Genomic DNA, 27,326 nt, shown 5'->3' with positions numbered 1-27,326 from the left:
CTTGCGCCCAGCTAGGGACGCGGGCTCCAACTTCCCACCAGGGCTCAGGGCTTGGGAGGCCACAGGATTTTTTTAAAGTATGATATCAGCGGATGTGGGGAAGCGCTGGGTGGAAGATCAAAGGTCAGACTGGAGACATTAATTATTACATACGGGGAGGTGATTTTAAGTGTGTTTGCAAAGAAGGGTCATAGTTCCCCGAGTGGCCTCGTAGCATTCCATTTTAGCGGAAAAGTCCCCAGAGAGGACAATTTCTAGCTCTGGGTTGGCTCAGACACGTAATCTCCATCTCGCTGTCACTCGGGACGGAGGGGCCTTTTGAACCGTCCAATCAGGGTCGGCTTCGGGGCAAGTGGGCGGGGCGACGCACGGCAACAACCCCTGACTTCCTGTAGCTCCACAGTGCTTCCGGTCTCCGGTCGCCTGCCTTTGCGGGCCCCACGTTGCTCTGCAGCTGACCGTGTCTCGCTGTGAGTGACCTGTACCGAGTCGTGAGAAGGTCGGCGGGGGACCCAGGAAACTCAGCAATGGTGAGTGTTCTGGCCGGGGCTTCGCAGACACGGAGGTTCCGAGGCGCTGGTGGGAAGCGGCGGGGCGGGCCCGGCCTCCCGCGGTCCCCTCCGGGGTCTGCGGCCCCGAGTCCGCGGTGGCGCCGCTCGGCCCTCAGGCCCCTCCGGCCGCAGCGTGGGGGCGGGGCCGGCAGCCGGGCCCCGGGCGTCCTGTGGTCCCTGCGCGCGGCGACTGGGGCCGGATCGTCTCTGGGCCGCTGTGCGTCCGCAGCCCCGCGTGTCCCAGACGGTGCGGGACCCGCGGGAGGGCCTGCAGGACAGTCGGGCCTCGGGCTCCGGGGTCCGTGCGCGGAGGGGCTGCGGTCTGTGGGTCCCCAGGGCCTCCTTTCTCCTCGGAGGGGACTCGTTTTCTTCTGAGTTTTCTGAATGTTTGGGGAGCAGGGTCTCAAATCCGCGACCCTGTCCCCCTCGCTCTTCCCAGGAGTGACAATAAATCTCTGAATTTCCAGATCCCTGCTCGCATTCCTAAACGCCAACTTCCTGGCTCTGATTCACAGCATCGTAATCAACTAGAAACAGGCCCAATATTTTATTTATCATTTTTCCATAGTGAATGGGTGGCCCTTTTAAAAGAATTTGTTTCTTGTTTGTGGATGTTTTACATGAGAAAAAAGTAGCGAATGGCTATCCGGAAATTCCTTGTATGAACTCCTTCCGCCTCTCCTCCTAGGATGTGTCCTGGGCACAGACGTTCAATCCTAAGTCCTTTGCTGGAGGTTCCTCTGGGCAAACTTTTCCGGGTGATCTGTCCTGTCAGCACTGCCCCTGTTTGGGTTTGTTCTGTTAAATGGTATGTTCACTTTCTTATAGTCTCAGCTTTTCAATGAAAAGAAATTTATTTAATCAATGCAGCTTGAAAGACAATATGAAACTTTTCCAAACAGGAAAGAAAGGGGTGTATTTCAGAAAAAAAAAATAAAACATTCCAGTAGTTCATTGCATGATTTAAAAATTCGATTTTTTTTTCTCCCCCAACATGTTAGTAATATTCTGAGGACTGTTCTTTTGTTTTGGCTGAGTTCCAGTGGATTTCCAGGGCTGAGACTGGCAGACTTGAAGTGCTCAAGTATGAGTAATATTTTGTAAAACAATTTCTTTTTATGGAAATAATTAACATTGATTTCCTGGAATGCAGTACATTCTTGTAGGGTTTCCTGTTGAGCCAGCAGCATGCTATACAATTTTCTTCCCTCATTTCCACATAAAGATTGGTGTGAGTGTTTGAGCTGCGTTGTTCAAACACTGGATTTGTGTCATTTAAGGTATCAATGATGGTCCAAAAAAACTCCAGTGGAGGCAGAGGCCTGAGGTCGGTGTCTCTAAGCTGAGGCCCCCTTGAGCCTGCAGAGGGAAGGCCTTGCAGGCCCAGTTGTCCTTTCTGAGGAGCCTCCCCCTTCAGGTGTCCTACTGCTCACACCACCATGGAAGAAGCCTTTATCCTGAGAGGAACTGCAGAGCCCTGGAAAGCTGGGGGTGCACGTGCTCCTGGGGTGGGGAGTGATGCCCTGTCTGAGGTTGTTGATGTGGTTCCCTTGGGCCTGTTTCTAGACATAATTGGAGTTTTGCATCCACAGTGTAGGTGTGCTCAGAGAGTAATTTGTTTACACTGAGAAAGTCTGTGAGAGTCAGGAGCTCTGTGTCCTGGATTAGGGCCCATTAATCTGGGGGTCCATTTGGGTCAGAACCTTGAACTGAATCCAGCTGAGTTTCCTCACTGTGAGAATGGAGCCTGAGAGAGGGAGCATGTGCACTGTTCCCTGTGGAGAGGAGGGTGTGTGGGGCTCCCAGAGCTCCTTCCTGTGGCTGCTCAGGTGCCCTCCCCTCCTTCTCCAGGGACTGACCCCCTCCAGGGCTCTGTCTCCACCAGGAGAGTCAGGAACACGGGACCTTCTGACTGTGGCTTTCTTTCTGTCCTGTGGGAAGCAGGCTGCTCATCTGAGCTGATTCCAGTGTTTGTGTTTCTTTCCTTTGGATTCCTTTATCGATGGACTAGTGCAGCCCTTTGGCTCTAGTTTCCCTTAGCACTTGGGCCCTGAAACTGAGTTGATGGAGAGATAGAATGTAAGGAAAGCAAAAAAAAATTGTGGCACCAAATACAAATTTTGTTCCTTTTAGGCAAGAGAACCTAAGATGTTTGATAAATGTATTAACTTTTTCAGCACATTTTCCTTTTTTAGATCAGTTTTTTCTATGTGCCTGTGTCTAGAGAACATAGAATTTTAAAAGGCTAAACTGATTGAATTTCTATTTTGATTGATGTGAGAAAACTTCTGAAAGCTTATGTTAATCTTTGAAAACCCAATACAGTTTAGGGTTAAACACAAACCCCTATTGCAGTAAAATATACTGCTTACTCCTGAAAATACCCCAGTGTGAGATATAAGGGAAGGACAGACTAGGATTTGAAAATTTTGATTTTGTGGTTTTCACTTTTCTAACTGTTAGTGTTTAAAGGAATTAAATCCTACAGTAGTGTCCTATGTACAGAAGTTAAAAGTAAATAAGTGTTATGGGCTGGCCCGGTGGCGCAGCGGTTAAGTTCACATGTTCTGCATCTCTGCGGCCCAGGGTTCGCTGGTTCGCATCCCGGGTGCAGACATGGCACCGCTTGGCACACCATGCTGTGGTAGGCGTCCCACATATAAAGTAGAGGAAGATGGGCGTGATGTTAGCTCAGGGCCAGCCTTCCTCAGCAAAAAGAGGAGGACTGGCAGTAGTTAGCTCAGGACTACTCTTCCTCAAAAAAAACAAAATGGCTCTCCTTTGGGGCTGGCCCCGTGGCCGAGCGGTTAAGTTCGCGCGCTCCGCTGCAGGCGGCCCAGTGTTTCGTTGGTTCGAATCCTGGGCGCGGACATGGCACTGCTCATCAAACCACGCTGAGGCAGCATCCCACATGCCACAACTAGAAGGACCCACAGTGAAGAATATACAATTATGTACTGGGGGGCTTTGGGGAGAAACAGGAAAAAAATAAAATCTTAAAAAAAAAGTAAATAAGTGTTAACAAAATGTAGTTTCTGTTTTTTAAAAATAAATAAAGCAAAGTCTAACTTAACACTCATGGCCAACATATCCTGGTACCCCCCTCCAGTGCTGTTATTCACGTCATCCCCAGATACACAGTTTTGATTATTTTTTGATCTTCCTGTTATTATTTCTTTGTATAAAAACAAGCTGTTGCAAATTCATATATTTTTACTCATGTTTGTCCTATTAATAACGAGTCAGAATCCACAGTTTTGATGTTTGAGTGCTCACAGCTTAAGCCTCACTCACCCTCTTCCCCTTGTGCCCCCACCTGGACAAGCTGAGGAGGAAGCCTGGGTGCTCTCTCCTCTAGAGCAGGCAGGAGATTCCCACCCCAGCCCCTGCCTGTGTGCAGAGCTCTTGCCCCGGCCCCACCCCCAGGCCCAGTGAAGCCCCAGGCCAGGCTCCATTCCTTGCTTTCTGAGGCCTGTCAGAGCTGCTTGAGAGGCCGGCCCTGCCCTTCCCTCAGACCTCTATTATGTGAGCCCTAAGCCTTGTCCTACCCTGTGTGTGTGTGTGTGCGCGCGCGCGCCACCCTGGCATCAGTCTCAACAAGGGAACCACCCCTCTGCAGGTGACCATAACAGTTGGCACCCTGAGCAGCATGTCCAGACGTGACCCCGTCTGTCTTCTCTTGCTCTGACTTGCTCTCCTGCTCTGCTGCCTGGTGGCGGCATGCGCTGTGGGCTACTGCTCGCTGGGGAGCTGGGCTGTGAGCTGTGCTGCCCCATGTTGCATTGTTGACTCTCAAAGCCTCTGTTCTAGGTTCAGCTGACCAGAGTTGGGAAGTTCAAGAATTTATAGGCATTTGGGAGCAGGATTATGGGATTGGGGTCTTTTTTTTTTCTTAAAGATTGGCACCTGAACTAACAACTGTTGTCAATCTTCGTTTTTCTTTCTTTTTTTTTTCTTTCTGCTTTTTCTCCTCAAATCTCCCCAGTACATAGTTGTATATTTTAGTTGTGGGTCCTTCTAGTTGTGACACGTGGGGTGCCAGCTCAACGTGGCCTAATGAGTGGTGCCATGTCTGCACCCAGAATCCGAACCAGCGAAACCCTGGGCCGCCGTGGCGGAGCGGGCGAACTTAACCACTCAGCCATGGGGCCGGCCCCTTAGGGTCTCTTTAAAGAGGTCCTGTTTTGTGTCTGCTGGGATTAATCTGTGTGTTAGAGTGAAGCTGTGACAGAGGCTGCTTTGGCCCCAAGCTGCCCCAGGGATGGGTGTGGCACAGGGGGACTACAGCCAGTGCAAGAAGAGGGCCCATCAATGGTCACTCCTGAAACAGCTGCCATTTAAAAAGAGAAAGAGAAGGAGAAGGGCAGCCAGTAGATGGAAGGTGGAGTCCACACTCCTAAGGCCAGAGGGCTCACCTGGACCCTTAAGTACCTCTGCTGCTCTCCCTGCATCTACTGGAGAAAGAACCTGACCCTTGGGGTTTTAGGAGACAACACGCATGGCACCACTATGACACAGCAAAGGGATTAATTCAAATCTGGCTTAAATCCAGGGACCTTAAACTCACTACAACATCCAGTAGTCATGGGGGAGGCTCCTAAAGTTGATGACACTGGGAAGAAAACATATATAAATACCAGGATAGATAGGATGCCTTTCCCCCAAAGTATATCCGATGACCAAAAAAACCCAAAACAAAACAGGGAAGGACAAGAGGGAGGGGACAAAAGAGACAACTATTGAAAGAAAGGTCCACAGTTTGAACCAATTTGAAATCCAAAATATACTAAAAGAATTTACATTACAAAACAGATAAGAGGTACACTGCTTGTCTTCTGGGCCTCTACTGCATAGCTTCTGAATTAATTTTGCTCTCTGATGTAATGTACAAATTCAGAAACCTTCAAGCAGTTAATCGATCCTAGTTGGAATTTTAGAGTTATATCTGGGATCCCATTAAATTTAAGCAAGGTGCCCCTGATGATCTTAGGAGCCTTAATCAATATAATGTTGAGGACAGATGTTTCTCCTTAACCATCAGAACTATGGTCTTGCCTAAATTCTCCCTGGTAATAGCACTTATTGTCCTAAAATATCCCAAAGTGAGCTGAGAAACTCTGATCCAATGATCAGTAATTTAAAATTAAGTGAAGTCTTTGCCACTTACAAATTGGCTTGACAAATTGGGATCCCAGGGACATTACCCCCTAAATCAAGGTATATTATATGTCCCAATGTAAACTACACACGGCCTTGAAGGATTGGAAACTGTTTAGACAGTCTAGTTAGTGAAGAGTTGATTTTTCTAAGTGTTTCTTTGATTGACAGCTCAATTTGTCTTATTAAACCTGGAAAGAATGATTGACACCTCAGAGTGGTTTATCTCAGCCTTGCAGCTGTGTTTGCACCACTCAGACCTCTATACCCAGTCCCCACAGTGTGGAAATTACTGACTACAGTCAATCAGCAATTGGTAAATATCCTGCTCTCACAGATTTGGCTAAGTCTTTTCTGTCCAGTGCCTATATGTCCACAGGCTCTCAGCTGCATTTGGCCTTCATCTCTGAAGGGACATGATGCCCCTTTATTGGGTTATCCGCATGCATCTTCCACAGCTGTGCCCTCCCATAGTCATTGCAGGCGGGGTCTGAACTGCATCCTGGTTTCTCCAAGACCACATTGATGACATCTCCTCTGAGGACATTCAGGACATACAAATATTGAAAAAATGAGCTCACAAAAATGGATGAGACATTGCCACACATATAATGTGAAGCCCTGACAACTTTGTTAAATTCCTGGAAACTATTTGATAATCTGAGACCCACTCCTTCTTTGACACCATGAGGAAATAGCTGTTGTTCCTCTCAGCACCCACAAAAACTATTAGGTTCTCTTGATGTTTGAGAGGCAGTATGTTCCTTGTTTACGAATTTTACTTGACCCCATTTGTGCTGTTACTTGTGAATTTGCCACCTTGAATGGGCACCCCTACCATGAAAGTCTGGAGACTCTTCAAACTGTCCTTCTGCAAACACTCCTGTTAGTGTCCTCAGAGACTCCTTCACTACGGAGGCCTCAGTGACCTACTGTCATGTCTCCTGGGGTACCCATGGTCGCCTTAAGTTGCCCATAGGCTTCTGATACAAGAACCTGCCCTAGGCCCGACATTATATGCCATTAGAGTGTAATTATCTCTGTTTACGAGGCTATCGTGAAAGTAGATGGCTCTGATCATGGGATCAAATATCCAGCAGTCCATTTTGACTTGGGACCTGGATACACCTCTCCAAGAGTTCAGAATGGCTACTGAGACCCCCTGGAGACATGATGGAGGCAAACCTGGGCCCTCTGGGATATCCTGCCGACAGGAAGGGGTGGTCTTCCCTCTTCTCAGTCCCTTACCAGGTGCATGGTATTGAAGGAGGTCACCCTTTCTCAGACCCCTGAGGCTCCCTGGAGAGCTCCTTAGGATTCCCTGAGTGAAAAGCAAGGGGAGTTCATAGACTTTAGGGACACCTCATTTATATGATGGAGCTCAGACAGAGTTGCTTTTCATGTCTTCATTGGGATAAATCTGATGAAGGACCAGACCTGAAGGTCATCAGACTGACCACACATCAAGCAGTCTTCTTAGCACTGACCAGCAATGGGCTCCAGCTGCGGACGTTACAGACTATGGGTGATTCCCTGAGAGTTGCCCCTTTGTGGTAGAAGAACTCTAGGAGTCTCTTGCCTCACAGTTACCTACAATAGAAACCAAAATAACACTTGTCTCTATACATACTAAGGCCACACACAAAGCCCCACCAGGATACTCTTTATCCACATGGGAGTTCCGGACACTACTGATAGTAATGAAGGCAGCCCCTTCACTTCTCAGAATATACAGTGCTGCCCTCTTAACAAGGCAGTCGATGGAAATTTCTTCTCTTGTTCAATTCTCATGATGCAGGCCTCATAGAGCACCATAATGGCTTATTGAAATAAATTCAAATTAGTTGAATGAAAGATAGTCTGTTTCTGTCATCAGTCAGTCATCAAGGGTGAATATTAATGTGCCTGTCTTTATCTTTTTTTCCTAGTTGACTTCACTTGTTTTTAGGATCAGTTTTAGGTTTACGCAAAACTTGATCGTAAAGTACAGAGATTTCCCACATAACCCCTCTGACTCCACACAGTTTACACTATATTTTATATCTCGTATTACTGTGGTATATTTGTTACATTTGATGAGCCAATTTGACACATGAAAGTTCATAGTTTACATTAGTGTTGACTCTGTCTTATACAATCTGTGGGGTTTCACTGGAAAAGGACGTGTCTCCATCATTTCTGTATCATATGGAACACTTGCGCTGTCCTAAAAATCTCCTGTGCTCCATCTGTTCATTCTTCCTCCCTCCCACCCCCACATACCTGGTAACCAATGATCTTTCAATATTTTATATTTTCCAGAATGTCACATGCTTGGAATCATACAGTGTGGAGCCTTGTCCTGTTGGCTTCTTTCATTAGCAGTATGATTTTAAAATTTCTCCATGTCTTTCTTACTTGATAACTTCATTTGTGTTCATCACTGAAGAATGTTTTATCCTATGGATGTACCCATGATTGTTTATCCATTCATCTATTGAAATTATTTTGGTTACATCTAGGTCTTGACAGGTAGGCATAAAGCTCCTATAAACATTCCCACGTAAGGATTTTTGTGAGCATCAGTTTTCAACTCATTTGGGTCACTTCAAAGAACCTGATAGCTGTATCATACGGGAAGAGTAGACTGTGTTTCAGAAACTGCCTTTCTTCAAAAGTAGGCACACCATTTTCCATTCCCACCAGCAAGGCCTGAGGGTTCCTGGTGCTGTCCGTCTTCATCGTCGTTCATTGTTCTCAGTGTTTTTAATTCCAGCCATTGTAATAAGTGTGTGGAGATATCTCATTCAACTTTTATTTGTAATTTCTTAGTGACGTTTGATTTTGGACCTGTTTTTGTGTGCTTATTTACCATGTGTAAATCATTGTTGAAGTGTGTGTTCAGATGTTTTGCTCATTTATAACTGGGCTGTTTGTCTTCTTTTTGTTGAGTTTTAAGAGTTCTTCGGATGTTTGGGCACCAGTCCTTTGTCAGATAAGTGACTTCCAAAGATTATCTGCCAGTTTGTGACTTGTGTTTTTATTCACTTGACACTGTTTAACTGGTCAGAAGATTTTCATTTTAATGAAGTCAAACTTATTTTTTTCTATCTTAGAACTTGCTTTTGGTGTTGTATCTAAAAATTAATCACCAAACCCAAAGTCACCTAGATTTTCTCCTATGTTATCTTTTAGGGTGTTGTGGTTTTACTTTTCTTTTGGGGGGGGCAAGATTAGCCCTGAGCTAACTGCTACCAATCCTCCTCTTTGTGCTGAGGAAGACTGGCCCTGAGCTAACATCCGTGCCCATCTTCCTCTACTTTATATGTGGGACGCCTACCACAGCATGGCTTTGCCAAGCGGTGCCATGCCTGCACCCGGGATCTGAATCAGCGAACCCTGGGCCGCTGAAGCAGAACGTGCGCACTTAACCACTGCACCACTGGGCCAGCCCTGGTTTTACATTTCATACTAAGATCTGTGATTCATTTTCAGTTCATTTTTCTAAAAAGTGTAAAGTCTGTGTCTAGATTCTTCTTTTGGGCATGTGGGTGGCTAATTTTTCCACAATTATTCGCTGAAAAGGCTGTGTTTTTCCCTCGAATTGCCCTTGGTCCTTTGTCAAAGATGAGTTCAACTCATCTTTGTGTGGATTTATAAGAAGTAAAAAACTGTTGTATGTTAACAAATTTTTCTTTCAGCCTTCCTCTGCACTTTTCTTGGTTCAAGGGGTTTTCTTTGCTGTTAGGGATTCTTTGAGATTTTCTCTATAGACAGTCTTATGCCACAAGGACAGTTTTATTTCCTGCTTCCCAATCTGTGTACATTTTATTTCCTTTTTCTGTCTAACTTCATTAAGAATTCCAATACAAAGTTGACGAGGATGAGTGAGAAGGGACATCCTTGTCTTCTTTTTGATGTTACTGGAAAGCATGTAGTTGTTTCAGTGCAGTTCACTAATATTGAACAAGAGCCCAGCTGGTGTAGAGGGAGGTGTGGGCTGAGGGGAAGCACCCTCCAGTCCAGTGATTTGGTCTCAATCTGTTAGTGAGCCTGTGTCCCTGGGCTTGACCTTCTATGATATAATAAGAAAGATATTTGATCTTTGTCCTCAGTTCCTAGCAAAATCCTCTTGAAGCCCTTGGAATTACTTGAATTTCCAGTCCAAGAGAGATCATTGCTTGGTGGTTAGCAGCTGCAAACATGCGCTTAAAGTTTTTGAGAGAACGCAGTGCACCAGGGCGTTTATTATAGACAGGTATGATAATGTAAGACATGCTAGTTAAGAAGTTGGATCTAAGCTGTTTTTCTGGTAGATGGAATAAGTTAAGGTCACTTACTGAGATGGCTAAGCTTTTCACTAATATCTGTGAGAAGCACTTAAGAGATTTTTCTTTGCCTGAGTTTCAAGTGACTTTTCCTCCTTTTATTTTTCTGTTGATAAGAATTACCTCCGTGAAGTTCATACTTTAACATTTATATCTCAGAGGCACAGGGAAGCAATGCACATTTGTCCAAGGAAGACTTTGATCTCCTAAGGCCCATAATTTATAAGCCTTTTAGGATGAAAAGGGGAGGTTTGGGGATTGATAAAAGGAATTTATCTGCCTGTGGAGCTTCATTTCTAGTTTAGCAAGGATTTGTGAGATAAAGACAGTTACTCCCAATTCCTCACAGAAGTGAGTTGTACCCTAGGTGCTAAAGGACTGAGACACCCATCTGTCCACCCATTTGGGTGACTCATCCACCCAAAGAATGTTTTCCTTTCCCTCTGGGTACATTTAGAATAGAGGAGAAGGCAAAAAATATATATATTTTTCTATCAAGCTCTGAATATCAGCTTGCAATTTGGCCATGTTTCTGGTTATAAGGTTATTAAATCCTTTCAAACATCTTGTCAGATTTTAAAGGCAGGAAACAAGAAGTTATAAACAGAATAAAGGATTACTTTAGAAAGGTTATCTCTCTTTGGGGACAAAAGGGGCTTATTAGGTGGATGACCTCATCTTTGGGGGATGGAGAGGCCCATGTGGCACATTACCTCGTTGGTGCTGACCAGAGAATCCTAGACTGACCAGTTAAGACTGCCTCCCTGGGGAAGGTGGAAGCTGCAGGCAGGCTAGGTATTAAGCACCAGTTTGGTGACATGCGCCCAGCAAAGTGACCCCATTTAGGGCCTGTGATTTTCATTTTAACAATAGTTTATAATCAGTTAAGTAATGTATTTTTAAAAGGAAGCCACAGCTGTTTTTGTTAATCCTCTAAACAATAAGTTTTTGAAGTGTACAATACGTTTTTACGAGCCATAAAAAATTAATTTTCTCAATTCTGTTTCTCTATGCAATGAGAAGTGATATTACAGTCTGTAGTGCCATTGTCTGTCAATCTGGAGAGGATTTCTGATATGGGCAGTGTAGTGAATGCACTAGAGGGGTATAACAATATAAGGAGCTCCACAGATCCACTTCCCAGTGAAACTGGTGGAAATTGTTTTAAAATAACCCAGTGAAACCTCTGGAAATTTCCTAAAGGCAAGTAGCAAACGAGGAACATCTGTTCAAGAAAATCAATGGAAATTCCGTGAGAAAGGGGAGAGTGTGTAGGGTTTGAACCATGTCCACTCCCTCCCTGCTCTCAGCTCAGCAAGTGAGCCCTCCTCTCCATAGCGCTGGCTCCCTGAACCAGAAGACAAGGTTCTCCCTCCCTAAGCTTCCAGAAGGGGGCTTTTTCCCAGGAGGAGCAGGACTTCAGCATTAACCATCCAGGGGGCCGGCCTGGTGGCGTAGCGGTTAAGTTCGTATGTTCCGCTTCTCGGCGACTCGGGGTTCGCTGGTTCGGATCCCAGGTGCGGACATGGCACCGCTTGGCATGCCGTGCTGTGGTAGGCGTCCCACATATAAAGCAGAGGAAGATGGGTATGGATGTTAGCTCAGGGCCAGGCTTCCTCAGCAAAAAGAGGAGGATTGGTAGCAGTTAGCTCAGGGCTAATCTTCTTCAAAATACAAAACAAAACAAAGCAAAACATTACCCATCCTGCCCGCAGCTACCTGTTGCTGAATTTCAGTCCCTCGTTGGTTCATGTGAAATGTGGGGACCCCTTCTTGCCCCAGCCCCTCCTCATGGTGCAGAGGCTCTGCTATGCTCATACTGTGCTGAGAATGCTGGGCACTGACCACTCTTTCCCCAGCTCATGAGGTGGCTGTAACATGAGACAATCAAGAGGACTCTGGCTGCTGTCTCTCCACTGCACTGATCACTCAGCCCCTAGAATGGGATTGTCACCCAGAGAGAGGCTTCCTGATGTCCCCCAGCATTTCGAGAGTCCTGGCACAAAGATTTTACCTGAACGTGGAGAAAAGCCAGCTATGAAACCCAGCCCTTATTTCCTTCCTAAAGGGATTAACTTGGCCAGCAAAAGATCATGGAAGATTCAAGTCAGAGGACAGTCTCAGAAAGTGGAGAATGAGGTGGAACGTAGTTAGTAGATTTGTGTATTTAATGAAGATACAGCTTGGACGTCGGCTGACTAGTTTTCTGAAAAGAACCAGGGGATTAGACTAATGAGGAGGCTTCCAAGGGTGAGAACAAATATCAAACAGGGACTTCAAGTATTTCTACACAGGAGCCAGAATTTCACTGCAGTATTTGGTAGAGCAGGTTATGCCCCCAGGACATTGGTGAAAACAGTAGAGCAATCAGCCAGCAATTAATCTACTTTAACCACGGGGTGTGTCCATGAAAGAGGAGGACAGTCCTGCCATTATTCCTGTCTCATGACAGTTTATGTACCCAAAGCTATGCCCGATTCTAGGAGCTATTCTTGGAGCTATATCATAATTTTCAAGGGCCAGCTTGGTTGTATAGTGGTTAAGTTCACACGTCCCACTTCTGTGGCCCAGGGTTCCCTGGTTTGGATCCTGGGCACAGACCTAGCTCTGCTCATCAGGCCATGCTGAGGCAGCATCCCACATAGAAGAAGTAGAACGACATACAACTAGGATATACAAGTATGTACTGGGGCTTTGGGGAGAAAGAAGGAAGAAGAGGAAGATTGGCCACAGATGTTAGCTCAGGGCTGATCTTCCTCACCAAAAAGCATACCTTAAAAAAAATACTAAAAAAGGAAAAAGAATTTTCACTCTCTTTTGAGGACACAGACTTGGCTAAAACAATCCTTCGAGTCACTGAAAACGTAAATAAGCTAATAACAATAAAAAGCCCTGGTAGGAAGTGGACCAGTACCCAGAGTTGCTACAGTATATTGCCTAAAATATCTGGTTTGCATCAAAAATATGAGACATGCAAAGATACAGGAAAGTAGGAAGTATACACTAGTAAAAAAGCAGCATTGAAAAAAGTACCCAAGTCTTACAGGAAACCCCAGGAAAATTAACAGGTGTGTGAGCAGAGAAAATGGAGGTTAGAAGGCAGAGGGACAAAATAGTCCAAGTACACAGAGAAAATACTTGTCAACCTTATATTCACCAAACCTGCCTGGTAAAAGATAAAGATAAAATGCTTTCCAAAAAAAGCAGAAACTGAGAAAATATATTAATAGCCAAGTGCCAGGTGTGGGGTCCATTTTCTCCTGCTGTTAGGGGTCCCTGGTGGCTCTGCCACAGCCCGTCACCCTGGGATCTGCACTGGCTGTGGGAGTCATAGGAAGGACTCAGGGGACCCAGGAGACCTGGAAATGGTGAATGTTTGGCCCCGGGGTGAGCAGATGGGGAGGAGGGACCGGTTGGGACCAGTCTCCACGCGGTCACCTTGGGAGTCTGCAGACCTGAGTCCCCTCTGGCCTACAGTCTAGGGGCAGGGCTGGCAGCCAGGACTCTGGGGTGTCCTGTTGTCACTGCCCATGGCACCTTCTTCCCAGAGCCTCTCTGGGCAGCTCTGCACATGGTGCCGCGCATCTTCCCAGATTGTGTGGTGACCACGGGGAGGGTCATCAAGGACAATTGTGACTCGGTCTTTGGGGTTCACGTGTGGGAGGAGCTGTGTCTGTGGGGTCTTCAGTAGCTCCTTTTTCTCCAAGGGGCTCCCCAGGGGGCACTCATTTTGTCCTGAGTTTTCAAAATATGTGGGGAGCAGGGTCTCAAATCCATGACCCTGTCCCCCAGCCCAGCTCTTCCTAGGACTGCCAGTAAGTCCCTGAATTTCCAGATCCTCCCTTGCAATCCCAAAGCCACCTGTCCCTCTGTGATTCACAGCATCTTTATCAACTATTCGTCCTCCGTGGTGCATCAAACAGATGCACTATTTTCCCTTTATCATTATTCCCCAGAGCCATGGATTGATCCTTTTAAAGATTATATTTGTCTGTGGATATTTTACATGAGAGGAAACAGAGAATAACCACCTGGAACTATGTTGCATGAAATGCCTGTGCGTCTCCCCCAGGATCTTTCTGGGCCCAGACATCCTATGGGAAGTCCTTTAGTTGGAGCTTCCTCTCCAGAAACTTTCCTGGGTGATCCGTCCTGTTGACATAGCCCCTCCCTAGATCTGTGACATAACAAAAGGTTTATTCACTTATTTAAGTCTCCATTTTTCAATAGGGTAAGTATATTTAATGCATACAGCTTGGAAGACAATATAAAATAGTTTAAAAGAGGAAACAAAAAGGTGAATTTCAGAAAAAACAAAATATTCCTGTATTGCATTCCATTTATTAAGAATACTTACTTTACACTTTCTTTCACAGAACATGTGTAGTAAGTTTTTGAGTTCTGTTCTTTACATTTGGATGTTTTCAAATGAAATTCCAGGTCTTAGACGTGCTGAACACAAGTGGTCAAGTGTGATTTCTTGCCATGGAAATAACTGACTTTTTTTTTTCTGAAGGGAATAGCCATTTGGGATTTTCTAGTTGAGTTATTAAAAGTGCCTTGTAGGGGCCAGCCTGGTGGCCAAGTGGTTAAGTTTGCGCTCTCTGCTTCGGCAGCCCCAGGTTTCGTGGGTTCGAATCCTTGGCACGGACATGGCACCACTCATCAAGACATGCTGAGGCAGCGTCCCACGTGCCAAAACTAGAAGGACCCACAGCTAAAATATACAGCTATGTACCGGGGGACTTTGGGGAGAAAAAGGAAAAATAAAAAATAAAATCTTTTTTTAAAAAAAAGTGCCTTGTAATTTTCTTCCCTATTTTCCATGGAAAGGCTGGGTTTAAGTGATTTTGCTGTATTATTCAAACACTGGGTTTGTCTCATTTGAAATAAAAATGATGTTCCAAAGCATCTGCAGTGGGCAGCTGAGGCCTGCAGTTAAAGACTCAACCTAAGGCCCCCTCGGGCCTGCAGAGGGAAGGCCTTGAAGGCCCAGCTGTCCTTCCTGGGGAGCCTCACCCTGCAGGTGTCCTACTGCTCACACCCCCATGGAAGGAGCCTTGATCCTGAGAGGAGCTGCAGAGCCCTGGAAAGCTGGGGGTGCACGTACACATGTGTGTTTGCACGGGGATATCCAATATTTCACTCCTATTTGTTTAAAAGACTTTCCTTTTCATTTGCATTGTCTTTTCCTTCTTTGTCAAAGATCATTTCACTGAATTTGTGTGGGTCTATAAGGAAAGCATTGACTCACATATCCTTCAACCTTCCCGTAGTCTCTTATTAATTCCAGAAGTTATTTCTATTGTGAATTCTTTCAGATATTTCACACAGACAAACATGCCATATGGAATATATGTTATAAACTTAGGTACAGGATTCATAAAAATGTACCTTTTCAAGAAGTGGGAGTTCCCCTCTATTACTAGTTTGTTGTAAATGGATGTTGGATGTTTGTGGCTTTTTTGAGAAAGATTACCCCTGAGTTATCATCTGCCACCAATCTTCCTCCTCTTTGCTGAGGAAGACTCACCCTGAGCTAACATCCGTGCCCATCTTCCTCTACTTTATATGTGGGATGCCTACCACAGCATGGCTTGACAAGTGGTGTGTAGGTCCTCACCCAGGATCCAAACTGGTGAACCCCGGGCCGCCAAAGCTGAATGTGTGAACTTAACCACTGCACCACTGGGCTGGCCCCTGGATGTTGGATTTTATAAAAAGCCTTTTTTATTTTAATTTCCCCCTCCTTTCCTTTCTGATACTAGTAATTTCTGTCTTTCCTCTTGTCTTTGTTACCTTAACCAGATGTTTATCAGTCTTGTCAAGCAACTAGCATTTTTTGCTTGAATTTTTACCCATTAATTTCCCGTAATGAATTGATGTATTGTCTAAGTTTTGTGATTTCTTTGATTGTGCTTACTTTGGGTTTAATTTGTTCTTTTTATTGTTTCCTAAGGTAGATGCTTACATCATTGATTATAGGTATTTGTTTTTTCCAGTGTATTTGTTCAATGGCATAAATTTCCCTCTTGGCACTGATTTAGCTGCCTCCAAGAACCTTTGGTATATTGTGTTTTGTTTCATTTGGTTCACACTATTTTCTCATTTTTCTTGAGACTTCTTTGTGTGTGTGTGTGGAAGATTGGCCCTGAGCTAACATCTGTTGCCAATCATCATCTTTTTGCTTGAGGAAGATTGTTGCTGAGGTAGCATCTGTGACAGTCTTCCTTTACTTTCTGTGGGATGCTGCCACAGCATGGCTTGACAAGCAGTGCTAGGTCTGCACCCAGATCTGAACCTGTGAACCCCAGGCCACTGAAATGGAACACACAAACTTAGGCACTATGCCACTGGGCCAGCCCAGGACTTCTTGTTTGATCTTTTGTATTATTTAGTAGTGTGTTGTTGGCTCTCCACATATTTGGGGTTTCCCACTCTCTTGCTCTTATTGTCTTCTGGATGAATGCCTAGGTGGTGCAAGAGCATCTTTTTATGATTTCTCTTCTTTGAAATTTGTTAAAGTGTGCTGCTCTGTGTCCTAGAATGTGGTTTGTTTTGGTGAAAGTTCCATGTGAACTTGAGAAGAATGTATTTTCTGCTGTTGTTGTATGAAGTATTCTATAGATAACAGTGAATCCAGTTGTTTTATGATGCTGTTCAGTTCACCTCTGTCCTTCCTCAGTGCCTGCCTAATGGAATTCACACTTTGTGATAAGGGGGTGTTGAATTCTACAGCTGGTTTACTGGATTCATCTATTTCTCCTCTCATTCTATCAGTTCTTACCTCATACATTTTGCCCATTTGTTGTTACACGTATACACATGAAGGATTGCTGTACTTTCTGGGAGGATAGACCCCATTATCAGGCTCCAATGCCCTTCTCTATCTCTGAATTTTCCTTGGTTTGGAATCTGCATGGTCTATAATTCATATACCTATGGCAGCTCTCTTTTGATTAGTGTTGGCATGGTCTGTTTTTCTCCATCCGTTTACCCTTTATCTGTCCATTTCTTTATATTGAAAGTGGGATTCTTTTAGACAGTATGTAACAAAGTTTGTTTTTTAAAAATCTGATATTACTGTATCTTTCAATTGTATTGAGACCCTTGATTAAAGTGGTTATTGATAAAGCTGCATTAATATTTACCACTTGTTTTACTGTTTTTTATATCTTGCCCTTGTTTGTTTCTTTTTGTCTTCCACTTTTTTCCACCTTCTCTGGCTAAAATTGAACTTTTTATCTGATTCTTTTTTTCTCCTCTCTTAGCCTATCAATTACACATTTTTAAAAACACTTTTACTGGTTGTGGTGGAATTTTCAGCATACATTTACAACTAACCCACCTCCTCTGACACATAACACTGTACCACTTCACTGTGTGCAAGTGCCACTTAACACAGTATTCCCAGTTTCCCCTCCCTGTGCCTTGTCACGTGGCTGTCATTTATATCACTTGTCCGTAAGGTTTTCATTACCAAAGACATTGTTGCTAATATTATTGTAAACGTGTTATGTTGATTATGGGAAGTGTAAAATTTACTTTACCTTCATTTTTTCTTTTCTAATCCTCTTTATCATTTACATTCTTCCTGATACATTTTTGAGCAGTTCATTCAAAGTAGGTGCACTCATGACAGATTTCCTCAACTTTTGTCTCAGTCGTTGTTTTCCTTTAGTTTTGAAAGATAATTTTGCTGTACAGAGAATTATTGGAGAGGGGTTTGTTTTAATTTTCAACACTTTAAATATTTCACTCTAGTCCGTTCTTGCTGCATGGTTCTTGAAAATCAGTCCAATTTAATTCACATCTTTATTTCTTTATACCTCAGGTGTGTTTCTTCTCTGGCATTTTTATATATTTTCTCTGTCTTGATTTTTCTGTAATGTGAGTGTGATAACCTGGGGTATGCACTGTTGGAGTTTATCATGTTGAGTTTTCTCTGAGAACTCTAGATGTACAGCTTGCTGGCTCCCATTAATTTTAGAATATTTTGCTGGTTATTGCTTCACTTGTTTCTTCTGTTTCTTTCTTTCTGTCTTTTCCTTCAAGTATTCCCATTATGTATATTTTAAGCCTTCTGTAATAGAGGGTTGGCCTAGGCTTGATGATATTGTGTGTTCATTCTTTTTGTCTGGTAATGATATTTGTTTCATTGTATAGCATTTCTGTCATTCCAAAACATGCTCTGGATCATGCCATTACAGAGAAATTTGCTGAAATGTGATCACAGCAGAAATGTGTAAATCATTCTCATGAGTCCATGATGCTGTTCAATTGATGAGGTAATGCGTACATAAAAACAGTGAGGTTTTTTTCTTTTTTTAGTATTATTATTATTATTATTATTAATTTTTTTGGTGAGGAAGATTGGCCCTGAGCTAACACCCATGCCAGTCTTCCTCTATTTTTTATGTGGTATGCTGTCACAGCATTGCTTGTCAGGTGTTGTGTAGGTCTGCTCCCAGGATCCGAACCCACACACTCTGGGCCACTGAAGCAGACTGCATGAACTTACCCACTATGCCACTAGGCCAGCCTCAAAACAGTGAGTTTTTTATGATCACATCAGAGTAAATGTTTGGAGATGACAGAATCATATGTAACCTTCCTAGAAATGGAGGATGGATGTCCAGGGCTATCGGTCTTATGTTTCCTACTATAAACATATTTGTGATGTTTTAGGACTCAGTGGCCATTGAGGATGTGGCTGTGAATTTCACCCCAGAGGAGTGGGCTTTACTGGATCCTTCACAGAAGAAACTCTACAGAGATGTGATGTTGGAAATTTTCAGGAACCTGGCCTCAGTAGGTAAGAATGAGGACCTTCCTTCATTGCATCAATTAGAGAAAAGTGTTTCCTGCTCATCAATGTTGTTCCAAGATGGAGCATATGGAAATGGAAGATGTTGGTAAACAAACTAGGAATTGTCATAGCTCATCATGGTCTTAGAATCTAAAAATGTTTCTAGAATTTCTGATACTTTGGAATCAACTTTCTGGGTCTGCATTTCAGGAAAAACATGGGAAGATCATGACATTGAAGATGAGCACAAAAACCAGGGGAGAAAGCAAAGGTGAGTCACACTCAACAATAAAAGCAGGATCTCACGTGACAATCATGGTATATTATGAAATTTTCAAAAGAAGCAAACAAAAGAAAGAACAATTGCTTCAAATTTAGCTTTTCTTACAAAATTTTCACCAAGTATACTTTTTTAAAGTGAGGTAGATGTCAGCTTTTGCAAAATAGTTCACTTGGAAAAGGTATTAATAAACCCTATATATGAATATCACTGTTTGGATAACAGCAAGGCTGAAGTTCTCTCCCAGAGCATTTAGTATATTCAGTTTCTGAGAATTCAGACAAGGCAGAAAACCTAAACTTTTCCTATAAATTTTAACAAATATAACAAATATAAAATCATTAATAAATCATTAATAATGTACTTGTGATTTTTTACAGAAGTCCTATGGGTAAGAGACTCTGTGAAAGTGAAGAGGGTAGTCAGTGTGGAGAAAATGTCGCCCTTATTCCAAATCTCAGTGTGAACAAGAAAACTGCAAGAGGAGAACCATGTGAATGTAGTGCATGTGGAAAAGTCTTCAGGCATCATTCATCCATTAAAAGGCAAGTTAGATGTCACACTGAACACAAACAATATGATTATCAAAATTATGCAGGGAAGCCATATGTATGTAAGGAATGTGAGAAAGCCCTCCCTTTTCCCAGTTCTCTTAAAATATATAAAAGAACCTGTACTAGAGAGAAAGCTTATAAATGTCAAAAATGCAGTAAAGCATTCACTTCTTCCAGTTCTCTTCGAGTCCATGAAAGAATTCATACAGGAGAGAAACCCTATGAATGTAAGGAATGTGGGAAAGCTTTTAGAGCTCTGGCAAGCCTTCAGTCACACATGATCTTTCACACTGGAGATGGACCGTATAAATGTAAGGCATGTGAGAAGGCGTTCCTTTCTCCCAGTTTACTTCAAATACATGAAAGGAGACACACTGGGGAGAAACCCTATGAATGTAAACATTGTAGGAAAGCATTTAGTCTTCCCAGAATTCTTGAAATACATGAAAGACGTCACACTGGAGAGAAACCGTATCAATGTAAGGAATGTGGGAAAGCTTTTATTGCTCTCACAAACCTTCGAGTACACATGATCACTCACACTGGAGATGGACCTTATAAATGTAAGGAATGTGGGAAAGTATTCATTTATCCCAGTTTGTTTCAAAGACATGAAAGGAGTCACACTGGAGAGAAACCCTATGAATGTAAAGAATGTGGAAAAGCCTTCAGTTTGCATGCTTACTTAAAAAAACACAAAAAAACTCACACTGGAGGGACACCCTATGTATGTAAAGAATGTGGTAAGGCTTTTATTTCTCTTAAACTTTTCCAAATACATGAAAGAAATCACACGAGAGAGAAATCCTATGAATGTAAAAAATGCAATAAAGTATTCACTTGCCCCGGTTCTCTTCGAGTCCATGAAAGAACTCATACAGGAGAGAAGCCCTATGAATGTAAGCAGTGTGGGAAAGCCTTTAGAGCTCCCTCAAGTCTTCGATCACATGTGATGCTTCACACTGGAGATGGACCTTATAAATGTAAAGAATGTGAGAAAGCATTCATTTCTCCCAGTTCACTTCAGAGACATGAAAGGCGACACACTGAAGAGAAACCCTATGAATGTAAAAAGTGCAGTAAGGCCTTCAGTTATCCTTGTTCTCTTCGAGTCCATGAAAGAACTCATACTGGAGAGAAACCCTATGAATGTAAGCAATGTGGGAAAGCCTTTAGAGCTCTCTCAAACCTTCAGTCACACATGATCTTTCACACTAGAGATGGGCCATATAAATGTAAGGAATGTGAGAAAGCATTCATTTCTCCCAGTTTACTTCAAAGACATGAAAGGAGTCACACTGGAGAGAAACCATATGAATGTAAAGAATGCAATAAAGCCTTCAGTTATATCAGTTCTCTTCAAAAACATGAAAGAACTCATACTGGAGAAAAACCTTATCAATGTGAAAAATGCAGTAAAGCATTTGATTTTCCCAGTTCTCTTCGAAGGCATGAAAGAACTCATAGAAGTGAGAAAACCTTTATTTCTCATGCAAACTGTTGAGGACATGTGGGAACGCATGTAGAAGAGAAAACTTATAAATGTAATGAATGTGTGAAAGCCTTTTGTCATCTTTTGTCATCTGAGTTCTTTCTGAAGTTATAAAAGAAGTCACTTGATAAAAACCTCCTGAAAGTAAACAGTGTGGGAAAGACTTCAATTGACCTACATCATTATATGTGAAACTCCCACCAAAAAGAAATTGAAATTTAAGTAATAAGAAAAAGCTTGATGGAAATTAGCTTGTGTATAATGTTCTAGAAAACTTTCAACATGAAAGTTGTTATAAAAGTTGTAAATATATTGCAAAGCCTCTTTGTTGAGTGCAACATTGAATTCTGGATTTCTATTAATGACTTTCAGAAATGAATATTGAGGTGAGATAATTCTGTAAGTCATTCTTCATCAATACTACATAAGATTACTAGCTACTGCTTTTTCCTTAAGTCAGTTAATAATGTTTTCACTTTAATTTTAAATAATGTTTTAATTGTTCTATGTTAAGGGGTCATCGAAAAGTGACAGTTTGTGTTTCTTGGGATTTTCTTCCTGGCCTTATATAGCAGTTTCTGGATATGCCTAATCTGTTGTATATATTGTTCCTTTCTTAGAGAAAGCTCCTTTTTTTGGATGGTAAGTATAGGAGCCTGTTTTTATTTTCCATACTATTAAACAGTTGGAATAAATTTTTGTGTATGGCAAATTTATCAGCGTTCTTTCATGTGAATCCTTATTTTCATATTTGAGCCTTTGCTCACTCTTCTTCCTTCTGACAGGTATTTGGTGAATACGTTTTTTTTTTTAAAGATTGGCACCTGAGCTAACAACTGTTACGGATCGTTTTTTCCCCTTGCCTTTTCTCCCCAAATCCCCCCCAGTACATAGGTGCATATTCCAGCTGTGGGTCCCTCTAGTTGTGGCATGTGGGATGCTGCCTCAACATGGCCTGCTGAGTGGTGCCCTGTCCATGCCCGGGATCTAAACTGGTGAAACCCTGGGCTGCCAAAGCAGAGTATGCAAACATAACCACTCAGCCATGAGGCCGGCCCTTGAATACACTTTAAATTAATTTAATTAAATTAGGGCAACAAAATCTAGAGCTGGACATATCGCCGCTGTATTGCATTATGTCAGGGAGTTAATATTATGAACTGCATCTTTAAGAATCCACCCCCTTTATGGTTCCATGTTGGAATTCACCAATAGAAGGCAGAAGCAGTGGAGGCATTAGGCAGAGTTTGGAGCCACCACACAGGGAAGAAGACAGTTACATAAGAGCTTCAAGGAAACCATCTTCCATCCCTTTTTCTGCATTCGTTCCCGTTCTAGTCAAGAGTATCTTGAAAACCACCACCATCTGTTTATTTTCCATTTTCTTACAGGTGTATTTTCCACTGATGTTTCCACAAGATTCATATGAAAGATCCATTAGAATTGGGATTTTTCAGTAAGGCTTGAAATACATGACCTACAGTTTCCTTGGGTCCACCAGAGAGCTACTTCAGACCTTTGTGGTTGAGAGTATTCTCTGATTCCCCTCTTTAGATCATATCTGTGTGAGGTTTAATTTGTACAGGAAACACCTTATACTGTTAGTACTGCCATTGAGGATGTTTTCCTGGTCGCCATGGCATCTACAATGGGGCATAAAAAGAAGGATGTGGGAGTTCATTTCTCTGCTGCATTGCACAGTGGCTGCCTTGACCCAGTTCTTCCATGTCAGAACAGTCACCTTGCTCATGTCGGGAAGACACTGTGTTTCCTGTTACTTGTAGCTGAACATAGTATTCGATTGCATGTCATGAAAACAACGTGCATTTCCTTGTGAAATGAACTCTTCTGTAGTTGTTTCGTTGATATATTTTATCATCTGTTTTCTGAGGCATTATATGCTAATAAATATTTTTCTGGTTTTCATTTCCTCAGTATATTAAAATCCATTTTTATTATGGATTTTCATATATACTTTGCATTTTTCTTCATTTAATCCTTATACATTATGAGTCAATTTTATCATGTGCATACAAATTCAGGTATTTTTTCCTCAGGAAAACTATATTTTTTAGTCTTCTGTAGTTACAGTTTTTCTCATAAAACTAACTTCTCATTCATTCTTCAGTTTCAATGATCCTCAAAGCCCCATAATCCATTTTGCTGTTCACAGGTTTAATTTCCATAAGTTTAAATGTCAAGCTATATTGTGGGAAAGTCAAAAACAACAGTAACAGCTATGAGGTTTAATAAAGAGCAAAATAAATTATTTCTCTTTTCCATTTTCTTTTTAGTGTTAACTTAGGTTTTGGAGGGGTGTCATTCGAATGGGCACTTACAAGAGTGTTGTTTTTGTTGATGGCATGTTTCCATCTTTTGATGACAGGATTGCTATATATTTGTAAAAATTCATAACACTGCCTGAAATACTATATATTTACGTAATTAATAGAAAATGGGGGCTGGCCCTGTGGCCACGTGGTTAAGTTCATGCGCTTTGCTTTGGCAGCCCAGCATTTTGCTGGTTTGGATCCTGGGTGCAGACGTGGGACTGCTCATCAGGCCATGCTGAGGCGGCATCCCACATGCCACAACTAGAAGGATCCACAACTGAAAATACACAACTATGTACTGGGGAGCTTTGGGGAAAAGAAGGAAAAATAAAGAAAATAATAATAAAATTAGAATATGAATAATTGAATCACTTTTCATTATGTTAGGAGAATGTTGAATGCTCATGAACCTTGATTTTTATGCATTCAACACTTCTTTCTAGCCTGTGGGATCCTTTAGAGGAAGAATTGAAGTGTTGAAAAGAAGAATTTGGCCTTCAACAGGCCTTTCTGGCAATCTTGTCTTAATTGAGGAAACACTTCCTAGGTTTCAGTGGCCCTCAGCTCATACTCATAATAGGAGTGAAGTGAGAAGGCTCCCAGAATCTGTCCTTGACTTTAAGTCGGGTTCTGTGAACAGATCTGTAGAAATACTGTGGTTCTGAAACACTGTGTTTTCTAGGTGGGCTCTGTCTGAGGACATCCTCATTCATGTGCATCAGCAGTGTCTTTCCGTTATTATCCATAGACCATTTCCAGCTCTTCATTTCCCAGCTCAAGCCTACTTGTGCCTGCTTATCGGAAACATCTTTAGAAATCCATGCAGATCCCACTGTGGAAAATTTCCACAGGACAATGACAGGGGCCTATGAGCACAGGAGCAGTGCTAGAACCCTTGTCATGGGCACAATCTGTCAGCCATAGCGACCAGGAACATTCCATATTTATCAGATCTGCTTGCTTACTTACTCAACAATACTTAAACTGAGTGACCTTGAGCAGGGAAATAAATGTCTCCAGAATTTGTTAAAATAAGTCGATTCATTAGCGTCTGCCTCCACACACCCCTTCCCCAAAAAGGCTTTGCCAGCCTCCTATTTATCTAAGAGTCTCCAAACCTCCCATGTTGGACATAAATTGCCCAAGGCATTCTAATACCAGAAACCATTCTCCTCGTCCAGTACTGCACACAGTTACAGATGCCAAGAAGACAACTGGCAGAGCCTTTTGTAAATAGGGGCCCTACCAGGGTCTGAGTTGATCCGCCACAGCCAGCTTCCCGTTTCCCTTTGGTCATGAATGCAGGCCACCTTGGGCTTATTAACCAGAGGCCTCCTCGTTGAAGAGATGGGTACTTACAGCATAGGGCCAAAAATGGCACTTCTGGCATATCACCCCTACACGAGAAAGTGTTCCCCTCTTCTCTGATTGATGTAATACATTCTGGAGGAGATGCCCCCTTTTAGACACATTGGCCACTTCAGAAGTGATGGGAGCACGTGAATGACCCCGCAATTCTTATACTTTATGCACAGTGTGCACCACCGCAACTGATGGGTCCATTGCAGAGTTGCTGTGTTCTTTCCCTAGATCAAACAGTCCAGCCCTGATCACGGATTGGAACAGATTGATGAGTCAAACTCCAGGTAATCATGATAGCAACAGAGAATTCCCTGGGCAAGAAGCAACCTCATCTGCACATTTTTACAGATCCTTTGTTACCATTAATCTAGCTGCTTCATCCCACCAATAGCAACAACTCTCTAGCTAAGGCACTGCTTTGGCATCAAAAATTCTGGGACAACTTACAATACCCAATTACAACTCAAAGTCACTCCTTACTCTGCACATATTTTACACCTCAGTCTGCAGGGGCTCATTTCATTGCTCAGGGTGATAAATTCACTCAAATTTCTGAGACATATACTGACACCTCAGACCTCACGGCATTAATCTTGACACATGGGACATTGTAATACAAAGTAAGAGGCATCTCACCTAAAGGTCTATGAAAAATTCAGTGGACTTCCCTCACCTCCCATGGACAATTTAGTGACTGTCCAACACAGTAGTCAGTCTCACTGATGTGAAAAGTGTGTGTCACAGGCAATAGAATCCATGCACATTAAGTCCAGGTGGAGGAGGGGTCCCTACAACTGATGGCACATGGACTTTGTTGGGCTGCTCACCCCATCTGCTGGGCTGCTTGCTATGCTCAGACCACGGTAGAACCTTTTATACACAAATTACTCCTCCTGTCATATATAGATCCTCCTGAAGCCAGAATTAAGGACTCACCAAGATGCTCTAGAAATTATTGATATTATCAGCTAATGTCTCAATATAGAAACATTGGGCTGTTGAGAAAGGTATTCAATGGATCTTATACCTCTCGTGACCCAGGCTGCAGCGTTCTTAGGATGGCTAGGGCTTACTTAGACGAACCTTGCTTTCTTCTATATAGATGTTCCTGCTGTTGGAGTTACATTCAATCCCCAGGCTTTTGTTTTGATCATCAGGATTACTGGCACATTGTATTTAGAGCCTTTCTATACTAGGCTTTTCTGTCAGAATGATCGCTCCTACAGGTCTTTGGTTTCTTGTAATTGTGCCCCCTGGCCACCACTCTTATATCCCACTCCAGGATCTTCCTCCTAACATCACCTGTAGTCTGTGCCCTGTGTCAATATTTCATTTTGGGTGCTCTCTCTCAAACCCCATTGAGTCCATGCAACATAAATGTGCTGTTTTCCTATCATTTGCACTCGTATGCTCGTCGTCATGGGAGTCACTGGTAGTGACCTGAGCACACATGATGTCATTCAAACAATGTATCCTTAATACCAATCAAGAAATGTCCAAAACACTGAAAACACATGCAGCAGACAGCTAATGTTCGAGATGTTTTCCCTGAAGGAAAACCCCCTGGCAGCCATGGTAGCTGCTGACTACTTTGGTTTAGACTATTTATTAACCAGGCAGGGAGAGCTCTGTTCCCTAAAAGAGCTGCTTGCTGCATGTGGGCAGGCTGCACTGGCAGGGTGCCACCAAGAACACAACAGATGAGACAACAAATTAGAGTAAACAATAAGATTACTAGAATATTTGAACATAGTTCTGGAACCACACTGACACTTTCCTGGATCTCCAACACCTTGGGATGACGGGAGTCAAATATTTGGAGGCTTTGTGATCCTACTTATAATGGCTTGTCCTTTTCACATGACTTTTCAATTAATACTGAAATTCAAATTCATTTAATGAGATGTGTCATCATTCAGTCAATAAGTCTCAGGAGTGAACTTTAATAAAGACACTCACCTCACTGTTAATATCTGAGTCTTCATCGGCTTTAGATACCGGCTCACCCTGTCTGGTCCACAACGGGTAAATAAGTCAGGAAGGGTGACACATGCCCATTTTCTTCTTATGCCAATGGGTAGGAAGGTCAAATCTCGAAAACTTGCAGCCTCTACTCATATACACCTTAAGAGTTCAAGCCATTCTCCCTTGCACTAGCCACCCCAACCCACTTACCCTTGCCCTGCTCTCCTTAGAAAGTACCTTTGAGTCATAAACATATTTCAATTAACTTGATGCATGTTGAGACATAGTCTTGACATCCAATCCCCTTTTAGGTTTTGGTGTTAATAGTGCCCCCAAAAGGGCAATTATAAAACCGTAGGTAAACAGTGGAAAGTGTCTTTTGGGTGACAAAATGGTATTCAGCTTAGGGAGTTTTTATAAGATGAAAATAAATCTGAATACAGAGATTCCAATATAATAATGTTTTTAGATGCATTAGCTAGAAAAAAACTTTGAGGGGCCGGCCCCGTGGCCAAG

The 27,326-nt window shown here is 42.8% G+C and overlaps 1 protein-coding gene across 2 annotated transcripts; it reads left to right on the top strand.

Moving 5' to 3' along the window:
* The first annotated feature begins 418 nt into the window (after window positions 1–418).
* On the top strand, window positions 419–21,870 carry LOC124251723 (zinc finger protein 709-like). Of its 2 annotated transcripts, XM_046684546.1 has the most exons (5): window positions 425–530; window positions 1,240–1,359; window positions 18,704–18,830; window positions 19,035–19,095; window positions 19,485–21,870. In XM_046684546.1, exons 2-5 carry the CDS (start codon window positions 1,357–1,359, stop codon window positions 21,160–21,162), a joined length of 1,869 nt encoding a protein of 622 aa, XP_046540502.1. In that variant the 5' UTR covers window positions 425–530; window positions 1,240–1,356; the 3' UTR covers window positions 21,163–21,870. The 2 variants fall into 2 exon arrangements, with proteins under 2 accessions (XP_046540503.1, XP_046540502.1); XM_046684547.1 differs by lacking the exon at window positions 1,240–1,359 and having other exon boundaries at window positions 419–530; window positions 19,485–21,869.
* The last annotated feature ends 5,456 nt before the right edge of the window (window positions 21,871–27,326 follow it).

Source organism: Equus quagga, chromosome 14, assembly GCF_021613505.1.
Source record: "Equus quagga isolate Etosha38 chromosome 14, UCLA_HA_Equagga_1.0, whole genome shotgun sequence".
NCBI lineage: Eukaryota > Metazoa > Chordata > Mammalia > Perissodactyla > Equidae > Equus > Equus quagga.
This window is presented reverse-complemented; position numbering and strand designations above follow the sequence as displayed.

Bases quoted from the DNA above. Each gene is read 5' to 3' on its own strand.
- LOC124251723 (XM_046684546.1), top strand. The intron at 18,831-19,034 runs GTAAGAATGAGG...TCTGCATTTCAG, and splicing joins CAGGAACCTGGCCTCAGTAG to GAAAAACATGGGAAGATCAT. The intron at 19,096-19,484 runs GTGAGTCACACT...GATTTTTTACAG, and splicing joins AACCAGGGGAGAAAGCAAAG to AAGTCCTATGGGTAAGAGAC.